At 42.5% G+C, this 21,103-nt stretch overlaps 1 protein-coding gene across 4 annotated transcripts in view; it reads right to left on the reverse strand.

Moving 5' to 3' along the window:
- Positions 1-12,400: 12,400 nt before the first annotated feature.
- The window catches only part of LDLRAD4 (low density lipoprotein receptor class A domain containing 4), a 294,512-nt gene continuing 285,809 nt past the window's right edge, over positions 12,401-21,103 (reverse strand). For 3 of the 4 annotated variants that reach the window (XM_082479515.1, XM_082479517.1, XM_082479516.1), the window contains 2 exons: positions 15,341-15,394; positions 12,401-14,059 (listed from right to left, as the gene is read on the reverse strand). In XM_082479515.1, coding sequence (XP_082335641.1) covers positions 13,517-14,059; positions 15,341-15,394 — 597 coding nt within the window. In that variant the 3' untranslated portion in view covers positions 12,401-13,516. Of the gene's footprint in view, positions 14,060-15,340; positions 15,395-17,411; positions 17,508-21,103 lie in introns of those variants that run through there. The other variant, XM_082479518.1, reaches the window with a different exon arrangement.

Consider the following 21,103-nt stretch of genomic DNA (forward strand, 5'->3'; position numbering starts at 1 on the left):
GTTGCATAGTATGTGCCTGTATACAGCCAATCAGCTTTAAAAAAAGAAAGTAAAACTGCCAATGCACAAGCAGCACTTGAACTACAGCCGTACAGTTTACTCTGGGTATGGTCTTACCACAGACGGGCACTTTATTTCTTCTGTGTTACTGTCAGATGGTGATTTGAGTGTACCTGATACCATTTTCCTGACAAAGCATAATTTTACAGTAGAGGAAAGTGTCTCTTTGCCCTGGCATATGGCTGGAGCTAGCATGCATATTTTCTTATCTACGGGCATATCAGCAGAATATACCGCATAATTTTAAAAGGCGAGAGGGCTTGCATGTTGAGTAGTTAATGTAGTTATCACTCAGCCATATGGCTTTTAACACACGCCAGTGTGTCTCTCACCGAGAAGCTGCAACACCTAATATTGCACCAGCGACTGCCCAAAACAAATACAGGTAAACTTCCAGGTAACTATCAGCACCTTTGATCTTGCAGAACGAAGTGGGCCAAATGAACCAGACTGACTTTGCAGTCAGTCAGTCAAGCTTTACCTGTCAAAACATTAGTGAAAGTCACCAGCTCATCAGTTTTTTACCCCAAGAGCTATAAAGTTTGCAGCTGTAGGCAAATTTTATAGGACTTACAATCCTAACTCCCTTGTCTGGAAAGAACTAGCTCCTATACATTTTGCTGTTGCCATAAACCCTGAGGAACAGCCATGCAAGCACAGTCGCACTTTTGTATTTGACTTATATGGCTTCTTCACCAAGTAAAGCCAACTAAGGCAAACTTGGCCTAGCTTATGAAATATTCACAGCATTGTAACACAATTATGGATGTATGCACATACACATAATAAGCTGGAATATTCTCACTGCTTTGCGATGAAAACTACTTTTTTTTTTTCCCCTAAGAGTTTCTTGCTGCCCAGGTTTAAATGTAGGTCAAGCTGTCTGAGCCCATGTCTGTGGCACACAGAGCGGGATTAAACCAGAATTTTCCACTCGACTGTCAATCACCGTAATGTCTGCAAATGTTAATCTGGAGTGATCTGGTGTTGGCACTGAAGGGAGCTTCTGGGGCTCAAGGATAGCATTTTGGGCTCCACAAAAAAGATGCCCTCTTTCTCTGGTCGAGGGACGGCTGCTTGCTTAAACCCCTGCGGCTTATCAGCCCAACACAGAAAAACAGCTCTGTATGAGACAGCGGTACACACGTGTTAGAAGTGAACGGGGAGAAACTACACCTCACAGCTGGAGGGACTGAGTGGTGATAGGAAGGTTATTCCCAGCACCGCCACAGACTGTGCTGAGACCTGCCACATCCTTCTTAATGCACGTTTCCTCATCTTTAAAGTAGTATCAGCACCTTTCCGCTACTGCTCTGCAATGTGCTTCATAGCAGAAACCATTAAAGGCTACAAAATATTTTACAGTAAGCATCTTCTGGTTTACATATTAGTCCCCTTTTTAAGGAGAGCAAGCCTTCAACATGCCCCCCTCTAGGTGAACGTCCACTGGCATCCCAGCAAAGCTGCCTTCAGCTTAGCATGCAATGGACATCATCGGGACAGATCATGCAGTCCTGCCAACTTAAATAACATATTTAGGGCAACTTGGAATACTTAAGGTAAGCAGAAATAGCCAGTTAAATAGTAGCAAATACAGCACATTGTTTCAAAACATAAGGGAGAAACTTTCTGGGGACAAGTAATATTAATGACTGTAAAGGATACTGAGAAACTCAGCTCATCAGTTTTACCACATGTAAAGAATTGGGTATCTCAGCTGTAATCCCCACTCTCAGGAGCAATCACTTGGCAGTCAATCTGGAAAAAAAATGTAAACAACAAGCAAAAAAAAAAAAAAAAGTGCAAGTTTTTATCCTAATCAGTGCTAGACTTCTGTGAAAGTGGCACAATGCAAACTGCACAAAAGCAGGGCATCGCTGCAGTAGAAGCAAGCTATTAGAATAGGATTCAGCAATAAGGTTTTTAAAATGTGCATTTTAATTAGAACTCATTTAAAGCACAACTGATCAAAACAGTGATAATGAGAGAAGCCTAATTAATTTTTGTCTAAGTAACGAAGTCTCATTACAAAGGGGTCTTCGGAAGAAAAGGGTTTGGGAAGTTAAAAACCGGGTGTTTGTAATGAGATGCAATACTGCTGGGAGCCTGGAAGCCAGACCCAGAGGTTTCACAGGACTGCAGCAGCCACTGTATTAATCTTTTAACAGGAAAAAGTAACCCTACTGAGATAAGATATCCCATTTATAGCCAAGTTCTGAGTTGCAATCATTGGCAGAGATATTAAAACACAATCAAACAGAATGGCATATTATAAAACAAATATAAATACAATTAAAACCAGATTAAGTAAAAGATCAAAGCAGACTCAAAAAAAAAAAAAATAATGCAGTTTCCAGGGAGTTCAGGGTTCAGACAGCAGAGGAGGAGCAGAAGCTTGGAGGTTTGGAGTACTTCTAAGGAACTATCAATTTTCTAAGTACTAACGAAGAATTAAAACACTGTAGATTGGGGAGGGCTAACTCAGGGTGATTATAGAAAAAGAAAATGGTTACTTTTGAACCAAACACAAATCTTGTAACATTTAAAGTACCAAACCATTTGAAAAGAAGAGCAGCAAGGGAACACCTCCTGGTTCCTATCTGAGGCTAATATAAAGGCTGCTCCATAAGCAGGGCATCAGAAATGGGCTGGGACCGTGTCTCCCGCAGCAGCCCTCCCTTTCTTGAAAAGACCTGTGACAAAGTCCCAGGTTTGAATTAGCACCTCCCTCTAAGCATCGCATCTCAACACCAGAGAGCTCAAGCTCCAGCAAGCACAGGTATAAAATATAATACAAGAGAATTATGTCATTAATAATCATGCTAAATAAAGCATCGCTTTATACTTACACCTAAGCAGAAATTAACTGCTCTATTAAAAAAAATAAAAAAGTCTTTCCTAGTTTTTTTAAGCTTTAGTAAAGCAAAGTGACAGGTACCAGCCATGGATAGTTTGCTGTACCTTGCAAAGATCAGTACTACCAAAGACAAGTGTCTTTCACAGGACCCTTATGTCTAGTTTCTTACTAACTGCATCCTCTCTCCTTCCCCCACTGTACCACAACTACTCATATTAAGTATCACCCAGAGCATGCCCAGGCTTCTTAAACCAGGTTGTGCTTCCCCCCGCCCCCCGCTCCCCCACGAGCCATATCCTGTATGTTCAGTTTTTAATCAATGTTTGCAACTCACTGATTTGGGGCCACTGCTTGTCCCCCCGCTCGTCGGTCAGCCCTGAGGCTGAGGACTTCAAATGAGATTGAGGTGGGGTTGTTCAAGGAATTCAGTCGTGAGTGGCTTAGATTGAGCCTAGGCTGTTACCTACAGGGGTGGCAGGCGGGCGCTCACACGCAGCTGCCTCTGGCAGAGAGGGTGGGCAGAAACATCTGAAATCATCCTGGTATTAATCACCAAAGGTGAAAGTCAGAACACTGACTTAAAATCCTTATCAGACATCCATTTCCCAGGGCTCTCCCCCATGTTTCAAGGGCCGAGTCTGCCCTTCAGTTCCTTCATGAGCAGCTACTCTGTTACCAGCAGCAAACCAGCAAGGGAAGATGACAGGTACTTGTTTTACAGAAGGCCACTCTAGTGTTTCACCTTTTTCATTCCGTTTTGTTGCGTTTTGTTTTTTCACTTCAAAGAGAAAGTAAATTCAACAGGAGACAAATGCATTTCATGATTTTTAATAATTTTGTGCCATGGTTTAACCACAGCATATTAAGAACAAGCATAAAATCTGTATTTAAAACTAACAACAGCACTTAGAGCAACATCTTCCTTTAAAAGTATTGCAATAAACAGACCTTAGGTCTAAAAACTAGGACATCACCATTTGCTCAATTAAAAGAGTCAGATACACAACAGTTGAAATCTTTTCCTGTATATAACTGGGAGTTACTGTGGAAAAAAAGCAACAAATTAATTGTGTTAAAAGGAAAATAAAATTAAAAAAAATAAAGCAAGCCAGGTTTGTCATAGCATCACATGAACAGCTATTGAGAAATTCCAATACAGTTGTAAAAAGACTTACTGTTTTTAATAGCTTTGTTTTTACAACAATAAAATTTAAAAGAAAGATTAAATATTGTTGATAGTGCTGTACATATTTCAGAATAGCTTGAAACAAAATGGACAAAAATAAGAGATGTGTTGAAAACATGATCTTGCAAGCCACAATGTTGGGAATACAAAAAAATCCATACAGCAATAAAGCATTTTACACTGTAAAATAACTAGCAAGAAACAACAAAGAAAGGGTCAACATGCTAAAACCAGGTATTTGATGGTTAATTTTAAGTGTAACAGCCTGACCGATGTACATACCATCGTGAAATGCTCTGAGCACAGCAGCACTGGGCAGCTGATAGCCATACAAAGATAAAACCCCTATCAATGCTTATGTAGTCTGTATTGTAAGTAGAAAAGCTTTGTTAAAGAATAGTAAAGTGAATTTTTTTAATTATTATTATTTTTGCTTTCCAGGTCTATGATACCTGAGGCTCTCATAACTTCTACTTATGCTTCTTTAAATACCTTGGCTGCCTGCTGTGCTTTGTGCTACACGGAAAAGCGTGAACGCAGCAGAGAGTACACGTAATAGTCTGCTCTTTCCACTACAGCTTTAAAGCAAATTAGTGCCTCTAAAAGGAGACATGCTTGTGTTTGGTCCACTCAATATGCAAGTTTTGTTGTGATAAATCCTACCCTAGATTCCTCCAGCAGGAGGTTTACTCTGTAGAGCCTTCCGAGTCAAGGCCTGGGTTTTTTGTTTTTCTTCCTTCATGCACAGAAGTGGTACTGCAGTGCAAACAGAAACGTGAAGGTGGCCAGACAAGGCATACTTCCAAAACAATTATTCTATGCCCTGACAAACAATAAATGAGTTAACAAACGGCTATCATGAAATATGCGTATTTTCTTATGGTACATGCTTACTGATAAGACAGCTCTGTATACAGAGGGATGGATACAAGCTACCTGTAAGGGCTTGATGATGCAGAACTGGCCATAAAAACTTACACACTTCTTTAAAACAACAACAACAAAAAAACCAAACCAACCATGATCAACATTCAGATACGGGACTCCTGTGAGGGCTTTTAAAAAGATATTTACAGACAAACGTGTAGCTGAAGTTTCAGGTCAACAGAAAAGTTGTGAAGGACTGTGCTCCAAGGCACCATCCTCCAGTGTGACAGACAGCACTGAGAGCCCAACTCATACCAGAGGAAGCCTCACCATTGACTTCACTGGGCCCCGGATAAGGCCCCCTGAGTTTTAACATAGCGTTTAGCTAGTTATCTGAAAAACCAAACAAAAATGCCATCTCACATGTATCCCATCACATTGCTACCTTACATCTGTGGTTAAAGCCTGACAAGTATAAAAAAAGCTACATATAGACACGAGTATCTATGAAAGATTAGTTGGTATCCATCCGTGAGAGGACTAGTCTGTCTCAGACCGATAAACTTTTCTATCACCTACTGTCCTGGGATAGTTAGAACAAACAGTTTAGAAAAATAAGTACAGCATCTGCAAGTCTCTACACTAGAACTTCACGTTGAGTTTTCCTGAGGTATTTGCTTTACCGAAGAGCCCACGCGGGCACGGGGATGGACAGCCAAACGCACGGAGACACCAGGGGAGAACCAAACTGCTGAGGATGCCTGCCAGAAAGGGAAAGTGTTGGATCACTTTCCACACCCCTTCCCACATTGGGTCTGAACAGGTTTAGGCATTTCTCCATAATCCTAAATAAGAACCTGGGTTGAGCCATTGCTGTCAGCGGCCAATACAGCAGCAGTGCTGCCGACTCAAAGCTCACGCTCAAACCCTGTATTCAGCTCGCTACCAACTGCGGCTTTTCTCACCTACCCTTAAGGCTCGCACCCTGCAACTACCCAGGTCTTCACAAGTCCCAGCTACATACCAAGCCTTAAGCCAGTTTGCAGTGGCAGGATTGTGTACCAGTAGCAGGCACGGGGCAAGGGGTGGCTGTTGTCACAAAACTCTCATTGGCCTAGTTTTGATTTTGCCGGGATGGTTTGGGTCAGTTCCCACTTGTCTGAGCTTCACTTCAAATCTAGGATGTGGATAAAAAGATTCAAAAGGTTTTAGCCCATTTCTAAGTAAAAAAAAAAAAAAAAAGCTAATCAAGGATGATAATAAATAATGTTATCTGCTGGAGAAGTAGTAACTAATACTGGTCCAACTCAGCAATAGCGAGGCAACAACCAATACGAGAAGCATCTAGTTGCAAGGTTAAAGCTGTGGAGGTTTTGTTTGTTTTGTGTTTTTTCCTTTTTCTTAAAGTGACACTTTTAAAAAAAAACAAAAACAACAGAACAAATCTTCACAGCAAAGATGCATCAAATGACCAATCACTATACACAGGCTAGTCAAAAATGATTTGTTCAAACTTTTTCCCTTATGATATTATATTGATATTTAATAGGAAAATAAAATACATAGACTTTTTGTCATTTGTATGCATTCATTTGCAAATTTTCTTACAAAAAAGGACCAAGCACAGAAAGAAGTTGGCATTCACAAAGCCAATGCCATGGTTTTTTGTGTTAAAATTGGTATCATCTATACATTATCTTACAGTATTAACAACATCTATTTGTTTTTGTATGTTTGTTTGTTCTACCCATTGGGTAGGATATGTGCATAATATATTCAAGTTATACACAGCACCATACAAAGAAAAAAAAACTCAGAAAAAAAGACAGACAACTGAAAAGCACCATTTTAAGTGAGGCACAACAAAGGTGGGAGCGTAAGGCCTGATCCAAAGCCCCCTGAAGTCAGCAAGAGTCTTCCTACCAACTTCACCAGGCTTTGGATCAGGCCCTCGAGTGCAAGGGGATTCCTATCTGCTCAGACCTGAACATGAGGCACCTTAGTTGCTTACAAACTACTGACATGCAAACCTCCTCAAAATTATATCTAATACGGACGGATATAATTTACTAATAACCCTACCACGGTGGACAGACAAGCACAAACCAAGGAGAGAAAGGAAGAAGAAAAGAGACAGCTTTGTCACCCACAAGATCCTACACACACCATGTTGTTTTGGAAAGCTCACACACCAAACCATTTAAAACAGCAGCAGCAGCAATATAGCAAAGAAATGACAGAGTCATCTCTGGCAGTAAATCACATGGAGGGCGGTTGTTGGAGGGAAGGGGGAAGTCTCTAGGTTACCAGTTTGCTTCTTTATCATTAACTGACATAAAAAGATGTCTTTTATAGCAGGAAAGCGATGCTAGCAATACGCGGGTTGCTTGTGTTCAGTCTAAAAATGGAACAGAGGCGACAGCAAGGCAGAAGTAAGAGCCAGGAGAGTTTGCAACACTTTTCAATACAAAATCATGCTCGGTTTTCTCTTTCAAAGCAAGAGTGGTTACAAAAATTGCATTAGTGGCCCTATTTACTGCAAATACTTGCGATTTTAAGGAAACACCAGTAGAACTCCTCTACTGTGTGTCTGTGGTACTCACTAGTGTGGTAAAGGACTTCATCAAAACTGAGCCATCACCTACACTTAAGTTTACTGGGAAGAGGCAGTGCAGGTCTGATGTTGCTTTTGGAGGCTGAACTTAGTGTTGTAGCTTCTGCTAATTCCCCAAGTGGAGCCGTACCAAGAAAATGACTTTTTTGCTGGTGCAAGTGTGCCTAATGGGGCTTTTGCCAGCATAGCAATGGCAATTGGAGGTGGGTCAAAAGGCAATTTACACCCCTGATTAATGAGCACTGACTGGCAAACAATATATTAAGTATTAAAAAAAAATAAAAAATAAAATCTTACCAACCAACATTTTCAGCTGGGCCACTCTCAAAACTTTAAACTTCAACTTCCTAATAAAATATACAGAACGGAGTCTTTCGATGGGAAACTTCTCTAAGTTCAACACGTCCTCACAAGGGGCTTTTCCATGCTCTAAAAGGCCTCAACAGGTCTCAGACAATTCAGTAAGAGTGCCTCTTTCCAAGGGTTTAAACAATTGATACGCTGGGGGCTAGTCTAGGAGAAAAGTTGTAGTCACACTGGTTGACAAGCAGGCAACACAATGCAGGAAGAAACTAGATACGTGTAATTAAATTATTTGCAACAGCCTTTATCTGAAAAGCAAAACTGTAATCAAAAGCCAGCCTTCATCTGAACCCATTGTACAAGTGGATCGCTTGGTTCTCAGCATCAGCTAGGTTTGAAAAAACATGTTTCTGAGATTCAGAGTACATAAAGTATTTTTCCTTCCTGTACATCAATACATGAGGTCTACATTGGTGTTGTACCAAAAGCATGAGGATTTTTCAAAGCTCACCCAGAAGGAGAGAGCTGTTGAATGGAAGATGCACTAGTGCACCAGGTCACAGGCAAGAATTTGCGCAGCAAGAAACTCCCCTATTGATGACAAAAGGGCCATGACATTTACAGGACTGAAAAGCAAATATTCCTCAAGCCTCCAGCTGTTTGACAAATGACCTGTCATTGTTCTTGAGAGCACAATATATAGCCATTTAGCATTTCTGGAAGGGGCTTATGGAATAGTAACTAATATATAGATAATCAAGGGGTAGGATACAGGCACAAGTTTGCATGCAGGCATGTATACATACACATGTGCATGGACGTGACTTAATGGTAACAACCAGAGAGAACTTCAATAAATGCCTTCAAATGTACCAGCAAGCCTATTGTTTATCCTTGGGGGAAAGGAAAAAAAAAAAGGCAAAAAAAAAAGCAAAGAACAATTTTGGAGCATATCTGTTTTCACCAGCATACTATTTTCTTTTTCTTTGCCTATGAAATCAGGTTACGTTAGTTACCATGAGTGTTCAGGGCTCAGAGTTAGAGAAAGGTTAATAATCAAACTTCTCCAAACCATTCAAACATTCCTTACAGATCAGAGTGTCAGTCTGAAGGTCCAATATCTCACTACCTGGCAGGGTTAGAAACAACTGCTTCAGACAGTGCTGTTCCAGACAACCTATGCATGGGACTCCCCAGCGGGACAAGGCTTTCTTTCCTATAAGCAAAGAAAGTGCATTCTTTCAGAAACAATGTCATTTCACTCCTTGCCCTCCCCTGAATCACATTCACAGTAGAAAAAAAAAAAAAATCAGCAACACTTTTATTTAGTATTTCTGCAACACAAAAATTCATGATTTATTCATTATGATATTATTCAGGATAATTCGGGAATAATAGAAGCAGCTTCCAGTTGGGAAAAATTGGTGGGAGAAGTGGGAAAGCAATAATAAAAAGCCAAGTGAAGCACAGCTTGACCCATGGTTCCTGCAGAATCTACAACTGCAGGAATGTAAATACCTTGCTCACTAGTCATCAAGAACTTGTATGTGGGACGTGTCTGGGTTTTCCTACCTATAAGGAAAAAGCATGCTGTAATAAAGTGACATCACACTGAGACTGTTAAGTGCAGGGTTCATCAGTAGCTTACGTAGGTCCTCCCCGACATAAACAACCTATTATGCAAAGTACTGTGAATTCTGCCTGTGCCACATGCTACAGGAAAGGGGTCTAAACACTGCTCCACTGACTAGGTACTAGTCATCATACTCCTCACTCACATCTTTAAAGCCGCTTCACACACAAAGAACTGGCTTGTACAGCACTGAGATGCACCCAACAACAATCAGGTTAAGTGTACCTCAAGAATTAGAGCAAAGTGCTGAGCGCTCCATTGGGAAACTGGGAGAGAAACCTCTTTTCTATGGCTAAACAACTGCCTTTTCTAGCCCTGCAAGATCATAGGAAAACACCAAAGATGGGGCATATTTAGCACCAAGAAAGGAACCGTGCCAAGCCACATAAGGGAAAAAATAACCTTTGTGATAGGATGGAGGTCATAATGCTTTATTTCTTAAAGATACATTAAAAAAAATCTTTTTACTTGAAAATTTCTAAAGTGGGGACGTGACTGGACTGAATTTTGAGAAGACGAGTTACTGGGCAAACATCAGGAGATGCAACCAGAGTTCAGGCTAATATGATCCATCACATAGAAAACTCCACATATATATTATGTGGGTTTTGTGCATGATACACATAAACCAAAAAAACAGGATGGAGGTATAATCTACATGATTAACTCTACAATGTTTGCAGAGATCTTTTATAATTTACAAAGCTTCATTTGAGTGGCTGTGCGACACAGTTTATTAATTCTTGGTATTTTCAAAAGGAGTTTTCCATAAATGCTTCACAGAATTACCTGTCTTCAGAGATCACCATTTCTAAGCCTGTAAAGACTGATAGTGCTAACTAATTCTGATACTCCTTCTTTTACCATTCTGTTCTGTTAGCCAGGGCATATTCTCTCTCACTGCAACAAAAGAAAAAACAGAAAAACACACACTGTTGCAATGTTATACTGTTGGCTGCACATCCATCGGAGATCACTAATATTAATCCGAAAATACCATATTTACTCCTGTAAGAGGCCCCAAACCAAAAGTAGCAGATCGCAAGCTCACCTATAGCAAACAACAGGTGACTACGCTTTCAGAGCTGACAGGTATACTCACTGCACGTTAGCTTTGGACAGCAGAATACAATGAGAAGGCAAAGATGCAAGAGGAAATGCAGCCATTAGGTGAGCAAATACTAAGTTCTTTTTAAACAAATCTTTTCTACAGAACTGGAACAGGTTACATTTTCCACGCAAAGAAAAATTAAGAGACAACAGTGCATGCATCATACCAGACAATGTTAATGGGAAGTGTATAAACCCACTGGCATGCAGTGACGGCAAAAGATGGCAAAGGGCTGTCTTCAAAGAAAGCACATTCCCAAGAGGTGACTTTCAAGGCACCTTCAAGGCCCACTTTGCTGAGATCTGTGCATGGGGAAAAGTTGGTATTCAACCAGCCCAAGCCCAGGGCCCAGTCCAAGTGTGCTCTGCCATGATGACTGAGTTCCAGCTGTTCTTACCTAAAGGCTTCTCGGCTAAATAATCCTCATTTAGGCAACAGCAAATTATCTGTGTAGGCACACACATTCTCTGACTTAAAAGCTCACTTCTGAAGGACAACAAAAGTCACTGAAGGACAAACCCAACATTTGCTGGGTTTGTCTTCTGTTTGTTTAGGTTTTTTTAAACTAAGAAAAATGTTTATAGGTTGTTTGCAAAAATCTAATTTCACAGCTTTTATTCCCAGAAACCAGACATGACTAGAGCCCTAGCTCACTGATAGCCGCCTAGTCATCTCCTAAACACCTCTCCTCTGAGTCTGAGTGGAAAAAAAATAAATGAATCCCATCACACAATCTCTCTCTCTCCCTTCAAATAACACATAAAATTAAAAGGCAGCTTTGCTCTGCATCACCAGCGTGACTCAGACCAAAAAAACAATTACAGAGACAAATGAGGCTGCATATTCAGACTAACAGTTACACAAACATGTTCTAAACGAGAATAAAACCAAATTACCTTATGAAGAAAATAATCTACACTGAGGCCCATAAAACACACACACAGACACGCATACTGTTTTGGCATTAAAACTCTGCATAGATCAAAGATGCACTTCAGTTATCAGAGCCCCCGGTGTACAGAAGTCCTGCAGAAATCCAGCCTCCAGCCATGGGACCACGGGCACCACACTCCTCCACAGCGCCCTCAGGGCACTCAGCAGCTGCTGCCCTTAACCAAGCACACAGCTTAAGAAAATAGAAAAAAGTGAAAGGTCTTAAAGTGAAAAGGTCTACGACACACTTATACGCATATATATTAGAAACTATTCAAGCTAAGACTCTAAAGGTTCTTACTTTAAGTCCATTTCCAAAATGCATTTTAAGTGCAAGTTGTGCTTTTTCATGTGCTTGTGATGCCACTATCGCCATTTGCCAACCGCCTTCCAGCGCTGTATGTGCTTCCACACAGAAACAGCCAGGGAAGAAATACCCCACGTGTCACTTTGCAGGCAGGTAACATTTTTCAACTACTCTTAAGACCAGCATGGCAAAACTAGGGCTTACAGACAGTTAACACGCAAGTCATCTTTACCCATGAGCATGGTTCTGCTGGCGTCAGCTGGATGACATGCACAGAGGAGGGTTTCCGCAACAGGGCCCAGAGCAAAATGGTTTGCAGTGAGAATAACTGGTGCTCCCATGTCACTGCCAGGGATGCCGCAGAAGCCAGCACCACTGTCATGAGCGCTCTTGGTACTGCTGCAGAAACTGCATGGGGTGTTATAGCTACAAAGGTCCCTTTACTTCAACAAGATGCATCTCCAGGACTGAACTTCAGTATCTAAAGGATGAAATAGAAAGTGAAAAGCACAAGAGTCTCATGTATTTTAACAGCATTGCAGGGGGAAAAAAATCCACCTTGCATTTTTAAACAATTTATTGCATAATGTCATGATATGTGACTAAATACATTTCAGGCTACAGCGAGGACAAAAATCTCTAAAACTGTCAGTACTGGCAATACTGCATTATGAAAAGGAAAAGAATGGCAGCACTTAGTTAGAATCAATACAAATTAACACATCTGGGATTTTGTTTTGCTGTTTATGAAACAAATAGTCTACACTGCAAAATAGCTAAACCCTAAGTGGTGGAAAATGCTGGGATTTCGTATTTGCCATCTTCCAACCAAAAGCCTCCAAGACACTTCACTGATGCACTGTTATTTGAATGCAAATTATTGCAAAGACGAGTGTCCCTGTATTTCTTGATTTGTAAAAGTCAAGAGATGTTAGGCTAAGTCCTGTCCCCTTTTTCTAGCAAACCCAGGGGGAGGGGGGCAAACTCCTCCAGATTACTTCTGGGGCTCTATCATTATTCCACAGGTGAAAAGACAACATATAGAAGAACTTCACATAAAACAGTTCCCTCATATATATTTTTTTTAAACATTAAGATAGTGCAACTTTTTAAAACACATTTATCACAACACAAATTAATTCCTTGCATTCACCTAAGTTCTCAACTTTATACCTTGGCACACAAAACAGGAATTTTGTTTCATATTAAGAAAAAAATCCACACCCTGGGAGAAAAAAAAAAAGCAAACTGGCCAATTCTTCCCCCATTTATCTAGCAAAACCACCTTATTCCTTCTGCCATTCAGTGAGTATAAAACAGGCTGTACAAGCCTCATTTCTGTGCTAAGTTAACTTTTACAATTAAATAATTGAAATAGTTTATTAAAAAAAAATAATATATCCCCCCCTCTCCCCTGAAACACTGCTCGTAGACAAACCAAATGGAAGTTTGTATTTCTTTCAATCTGCTTTGCATGCAATTCCCCTGAAAGGAATCAGAAACAAAGAACTGGTTTGCACGTTAGGTTTTACTAAGTTGTACCACGTGAAACGTAACAACATTGTGCACCGGAGCATGGGGGTCTTCCTCCACCGCTCTGCTTCAATCTCTTGTCTTCAGTTCAAATGCACCTGGGCGAGTAACTTTAGACCAGGTTTCCTGCTTTCCGGTCTTGGCCTTTGCTGGGGACTATTGTGCTCTCTGAATTGTTCTGCTGAAACTGAAGTCTGCTCCCCCTCTGCGAGGAGGGAGGCGCATTGCTGTGCTGGTGATGGAAAAAAGAGGAGCCTGGGTAATGGCCCATGACCTCGCTGTACGTCGGGGGTGGTCCTTCCATCCTTCCATTACTGCTATAGTTGGTTGCACTTATGCCCGAATTGCTGCTTGGTGGGCAGGGGCCCCCATTATACATCGAGATGTCTATCAAGTCGCTATCAAAAATGGTTCGGTTGGGCGGTGCCCTGACAGATTCCCGGTTGAGCTCCATCTGCTGTTCTGGGTCCCGGAGCTGCAGGGTGCATGGGCCTTGGTACGGCGGTGGCTCTTCCCCATCAGAGAGGGAGATGGTCGGAGGAAGGTCAATCTCATGCTGCATGTAAGGGTAAGTGGGCTGGAAGCGACTGAAACGGTCCCGCTGCATAAAAGATGGGGCAGTAAACCTGTCCCTGGACCTTGGAGCATACATGATCTGAAATGGGAAGAGAGACAAATGATTCCATGCCTGAGCAAAGCACTGTGGGTGCTCCGTATTTACAAAGAACTGACAAAACAGAAAATACTTCTCTTTGCCACCCATCGTGAAAGATTAAACCCAGCAGATACTGTGCACGCATGCTCCCACACACATGCATGTGAAAAGAAGAGGTAGGAGTTGCAGGAAGGATCTAACACAAGATACTTGAGAACAGCTCCACAAAGGAAGACCAAGACCTCACACAGCTTCTTCATGCAGAGCTGAGAGAAAACAATTCTGTTTCTGTACATAGGAAACACTTTCCCTCTAGTCTTGACAATTAACTAGTTCTATGAAAATGTCTCAATGCCGAATTTCAGCTGCAGTATGAGCATCCCCCTCCTACTTAGAGTTAATGTAAAACCCTGCATCACCAAAGAATTCAGATGGTCATTTTAGTATGTTTTGTAAAGGCCTGGCATATCTCATGCCTTCACTACCAGAGTGTATCAGGTGTCCTCCTCCACCTCGGGTCTCAGCCAGAACTCCCCCTCCAGGGAGGACCTGCAAGGCTTCTACACTGAGAGTGGAAAAAATATCCCCGGCATACTAAGTCCTGGAGAAGGTCAGGCTTTACAAGACGAAGAGTTCAAGAGACTCTGTGAGAAGCTATTACTTGGTCTATCCCAGACCTAGAGAGACACGCCAGCTTCTTAGATATAGATCTATGGAACTGCTCTTCTAATTTTGGGGTCGATGCAGGGTACTTTAGCCCCCGACCCTCACAGATGCAAGGTCAGCCATTAGGAAGATTCACTGTTTGACACAGGTGAGCTAGGCCACTTGGAGCAACACACCCACAAATTATCCCTCAGAGCAGGGATCTGTGCTAGTCCGAAGACAGGAGACACTGGCAATAGGATGTGTTGTAAACCCAGGAAAAACACAGAGAGAAGAGCAACTGGTCTCACAGATTCCACTGAATACTCAAATTACTGAGCCACTGCATGAAAGAGATACCTCCACCACTTACCTGTGAATGCCTACTATGATACAGGGAGCTGCGGACAAAGATGAGGTGTTGGGTAGTAGAATTTCATTCTTTTAATGAAAAAGTCTTAAGCTTTCATGAAATGGGAGTTAAGGCAGGCTCAGATGTCCATGTGAACCTGGCTATTGGTCTACACTGAAAAAGTTTTATTTACTCAATAGATGCATGTTTTTGATAGGAGCCAAATATACATAACAGGAAAGAGGAAAGCACATTGGTAAAGATAGTAAGAAATCTGAACGTACCTCTGAAGCACCCTGGCGTGAAACCGAGCTTTCTGAAGGCCACAAGCACCCTTCCTGGAATGTAGAAAAACACAACAAAAGACAAAAATTAATAGATCACATCACCATCCTACTTCAAATACCACAACTTTCAGGAGCAGTCAGCTTCTAAGGACTGGCTGTCTCCACCTGGAGAAAGGTGATAAACATGTAATGTCCCACCCCTCGTTTTCCAAAACTAGAGCAAAGAGCAGCTCTGTACCCAAGCAAGTCAAGCTTGGTCCGTTGTGCAAGTGCCAAGATACCATCCCAAGCACCCAGCTCACAGGCTGTAAAGATGCAGCAAGCCAGTTGCAGCTATGAGCACATGGCAACATGCACAGGCAACAGGGGCCACTTCAGCACTCACATGCTGAATGGGTACCCTTTACCTTCCAACCTCTGACAAGGCCACATCAGCACAGTCAGCAGGTCCGATGAAGCTGAGCTGCCAGCCAGGATCCCCACCACACACCAGAGCCAAAACAGTTTGCAGCAAAACCTGATGTCTGTGATCTCAGTGAAATGACAGTCACTCTAAACCCAGGTACATTCTGGTCAAAACTGTCAGTTGCCTAATTCCCACCATAAACAGTAATCAAGCAGCTGAGGTTTCAGCCACCAGTTCCCCTTTTCAACCACTTCCTCAACCACCTCCTCAGGCCAAAGAATTTTCTCTCTCATACTGGCTGCGGGACAGAACTCAGAGGGGTTGTGATCAGCGGCACAGAGTCTAGTTGGAGGCCTGTAACCAGTGGTGTCCCCCAGGGGTCAATACCCGGTCCAATTTTGTTTAATATATTCATTAATGACCTGGATGAGGGGACAGGGTGTATCCTCAGCAAGTTTGCTGATGATACCAAACTGGGTGGGGTGGCTGACACACCAGAGGGCCGTGCTGCCATCCAGCGTGACCTGGACAGGCTGGAGAGCTGGGCAGAGAAGAACCTAATGAGGTTCAACAAAAGCAAGTGCAAGGTCCTGCACCTGGGGAGGAAGAATGCTAGGCACCAGTACAGGTTAGGGGCTGACCTGCTGGGAGATAGCTTGGAGGAGAAGGATCTGGCGGTTGTGGTAGACAGTAAATTATCCATGGCCCAGCAATGTGCCCTTGTTGCCAAAAAGGCCAATGGAATCCTGGGCTGCATAGGGAAGAGTGTGGCCAGTAGGTCGAGGGAGGTCATTCTCCCCCTCTACTCTGCACTGGTGAGGCCACAACTGGAATACTGTGTCCAGTTTTGGGCTCCCCAGTTCAAGAGGGACAGGGAACTGCTGAAGCGAGTCCAGCAAAGGGCAACTAAGATGATTAAGGGCTTGGAGCATCTTCCTTATGAGGAAAGGCTGAGAGAGCTGGGACTCTTTAGCCTGGAGAAGAGAAGGCTGAGGGGAGACCTTATTATGGCATACAAGTATCTAAAGGGTGGGCTGAAGGAAGATTGAGCCAGGCTCTTTGCAATGGTTCCCAGTGACAGGACGAGGGGCAATGGGCACAAGTTAAAACACAGGAAGTTCACTTCAAATACACGGAAAAACTTCTTTATGGTGAGGGTGACGGAGCACTGGCACAGGCTGCCCAGGGAGGTTGTGGAGTCCCCTTCTCTAGAAATTTTCAAGACCCCCCTGGATGCAGTCCTGAGTAATGTGCTCTAGGCAATCCTGCTTTAGCAGGGGAGTTGGACTAGATGATCTCTAGAGGTCCCTTCCAACTCTGAAAATTCCATGATACCTTGAAAGGCTGTTCTGACACTGTTATCAGCACTCAGGGCAGAATAGAAGGGTGAAGAACGTGTATATCATTTTTCTTCTCAATTAATTGTTTAGAGTAGCAGAAACTACTGCAATGGTTTTACTTTATTGGGAAATTTCAAAGCTGAAAAGGACACATCACAGCAGCTATAATGCACATAATTTCAGTCTTCATGCAAAAAGAGAAAATCAAAACATTGTACGGTCATGACTATCTTCTTGGTGCTAACTCAAGTTTTATGATTTTACAGACATAAGAAATTTCAGAAACAGGAAGGAAAATGCATGCTGTCCCCAAAAGCATTACCCTGTGTAGACTACTCAATCTCACTGTACTGCTTCTTCTCTGCACAGCATCTTTCAACATATTTCAGATGTAAAAATAGACCTAACTAGATGTTCATCATGACAGAGACCAAAAGCAGTCTGTGATCTTGTCAGGAGAGTCCACCGCAGAGGAAAGCTGCTCTAAGAGGAATCTCTCACAGGATTCAGCTGTTAAGGGAAATGCTTTGAATAACAAAGCTGGTCAATCACTTCTCTTCTGTAGCTTTATAGAGCAGAGATAGAGGGAGGCTGACAACTGCAATTATTTACAACTTCCCTTCGCAAGTATCCCCACTTGCAAAGGCCTGATACAAAAGACATTTTATGTAGATTCATGTGTTTCAGTGCCTATGTAAGATTTTGTCAATAGAAAAATTGTAACTGTATAACTACATATACATACTGGTACGCACCTTCTTTTCCACCCTCCATCACCCAGATGCCCTCATTTTGAAATATCTGAGGGTATATTTGCACAATTAAAGACAATCAGGTTAACAGCAGCTGACCCAGCAGGCTCCAAACCTGTTGCAATTGTTAAGTAAAAGATACTAGTCAAAGCTAAAGTGCTCAATTAGCTGCCTGTGAACTACAGGCCATACACAGCCCAACAGCAGATTCCTGCGTGATGGTTTGAAAAATATGATAGTTTGTAACTCTATGCTTAGTGCAACTATCTCCGTCTCTCCTTTCATGTGTTCAGGCTCAGAAGAGAGGAAAAAAGGAAAACCCAATGACCCAACCTAGAAAGGAATTCAATCTACCACCACCACTCATGTTACCTAAACTCCCTTATGAAAGGGAATTTCCAATGCGGAAATGGAAATGACGACTCCCATTGTAGGGCTCATCTCCCTTAAGGCAGGAGAGCAAGGAGACAAGAGGGAGATAGTTTCTCCATATAGAAGGAAAACTCCTTGCGCTGAGATGGAGCAGGGACCTGCATGCTGAGCCTAGGCACACAGACCTCGTACCAGCAACGTCTAACAGAAACAACCTGCTGGAAGAGTGGAGTTGCCCATTACTTCTCCTGCTGATGCCCGAATCCCAGCACAGTAAGAGACCCTGCCTAGAGGTACTGCAGCTGCTACAGGGACCCCACAGAGTACAACCAGGGTGCTGGAACAGTCAGACCAAGACGATGTGAGCAAAGGAGCCCAAGGTTCTCCCCACTCTGGGCTAACTACTTGAGGAAGTAGACAGCTTGGGATGCAGCTGAACTCCAAGGCTGTGAGATCCTTAGGATGCAAGGACATGTAACAACGTGGCCTCTGTGACAGTGTGTCCTACAGCCCACCTGTAGCTATTCCCTTCCCTAAGGTTTCCTCTGGAGAGAGCAGCAGGCTGAATAAGTCATCTGGCATCAGCCAACCCCTAGTAAGATCTCTATCCCAGGAGCGAGAGGAACTCCCTAAGCAGATGGCTGGGTAACATGCTCAGCATGCCCACGCTTGGAAAATACCAGGCTCAGACACCACATGCAGACCAACTTCACCACGGATACATGGTCAGTCCAGTGCTACAGTACAGGATTCTCTCATCACCACTAGACTAAGCCCAGACTAACTGGCCCAATGTAGGAAAAGGCACTACACTCTGAGTGCATTGACAAGCCTTAAAATGGACAGTGAGAGAAGCCAGGAGAAAGGGAAGGAGCTGACAGACAACTGGGTTTCCTGCACTCAGCTACACAGGAATCCTCAACTCCTTCTAGGACACAAACTCATTGCACAGTGACCTGCAATGACAAATACAAACATATAGAGGGGGTTTCTAAACTTTAAGAGGAAAGCAGTATGACAACATGGGAAGAGTATAGAGAGGAGGGAAAGAAAGAGAGGTAGAGACAATGGACAACATACTAGTGCTTAATTATGAATGGCTCTATGGAGTTTATAAGTAATTGAGGGATACAATAGAACAGGAAAATCACTTATGCCTAATAACATGCACTAGATAGGCCCTATCCTTTTATATAGCACGTTTTCATTAGGTGCCTCTGAGCCAGACACAGTATCTTATTACTGAGCTGTGCAGCTCCTGCTTCAGGGCTGGCTTGGGAACTGCCAGCTCGGAGCAAAGGCAGGCTCTGCTAGGGTCTGTCTGCAACCACTTATTTAGGCGTGCCCTTCTGCTAACATCCCAAGGCTAAGAGAAGTTAGGAAGTTCATAAAAATTTAACACACTGAAGTGCTTTGCTGAATCTTGCCCTGAAATGCTATAGGGGTTTTCTGTACTTTACCTTCCATAGATAAACCCCATCTCCTCTACAGAGGGTGGCATCTGTCTGGAACAAGAGAATTGCATCCAAAAAGGTGCCTGCCTCATCTTCCCAATTTTGGTCTTTTCAGGAAGGTAGAATGGCCGAAATCACTGCATCCACCATGGGAGACTTACTACCTACCTTTCTCAAGTCTCCATATCAGGGAAATCCTCCCTCCCCTGCACTGGGTACATAGAACCTAACCCAAGGGTTGGTGCCCCCCTACTGCACTGTTCTTGTGGTGATGGCAAGGGGTTGACAGGAGAAGAAACAAAAAACATGTTGCAGAAAGAAAATACTCCCCTGACATTTTCCCCCAAGTTGCAGGTGTCAGAAATAACACGCTGGGGACTGCCCGAAGTGTCTGGGGTGACTTACACAGAGGGAAAGTGTTATTTCTTGCTCTCTCCTTGTCCTTCTACTTACAGACCTTCATTTAACAGCTAAGTGTGCTCAGATCAGTAAAAATCGTGTAAAGAACTGACAGCATTTGTATTTGTATTCCCTTATATTGTTTCTCCCTTTATTATTCAAAATAACAAGGTAGATTGCACTAATGATAAAAGCTACTTTTGACTTCTTTTCACTCGGTGACTGCTTGTCCCGTGAGCGAGATGATATCAGATACAAGCAATAACAGCCCATCACAACAGCAAACCAGCCACCGGGCCTACTGCATGCCCACACCACCTGGCATCACCCTGACAGGCACTTCTCAACTAGCAAATCCAGTGCTGGCAGTCTTGCTGGATGCCCCCTCACACCAAATGCCCAGGGATTTGTACAGGTAGTTCTTGGATATGTGCAAACAAAGCTCAACCTGAGCAAACGCAATTTACCCATTTTTTTCTGTGGACAATATATCATTTACCTGCTTCTTATAAATTCTCAATAACTAGCCACTTAAACTTGCTCCTCCTTAGAGAAACTACAGGTCTTCAAGCATGAGCTTCAATACTTAAAAGTAACAGGGAGAGAAAGCTCATGCATTCATTTTTAATACTGTTAGGTTTTGGAATGAAGAAGAATGGGTCTTCATGGCAAATCCTAGCTCCTACAAATAACACCAAAGCAAGAAAGATATTTGGGATCCAGTTATGTCTTTTGCTAACCTTTGCCATTCCTGGGTTTCATGATAATTTATAGAAATTTATTTTGTGATTAGGTTTTGAAATAACAGCATCATTTAATAAATCCAGCTAGGTGATTACCTAATTACCTTATGGTGATGATTATTTAACTCAATATTTAGAGCTTAGGAAACTGGATAAGCCTGAGATAATTTGCCTAATTTGTATTTTACAAAGGTTTACAGTCTCTGGAATTAAACAGTTTAGGAAGATGACTTTTTGAGGTCGTCTTTAAAAACCGTGCTTCCTGGAGCACACAGTGTCATCCAATTACCTTGG

This window comes from Vanellus vanellus, assembly GCF_965231255.1.
Source record: "Vanellus vanellus genome assembly, chromosome: 2".
In the NCBI taxonomy this organism is placed as follows: domain Eukaryota; kingdom Metazoa; phylum Chordata; class Aves; order Charadriiformes; family Charadriidae; genus Vanellus; species Vanellus vanellus.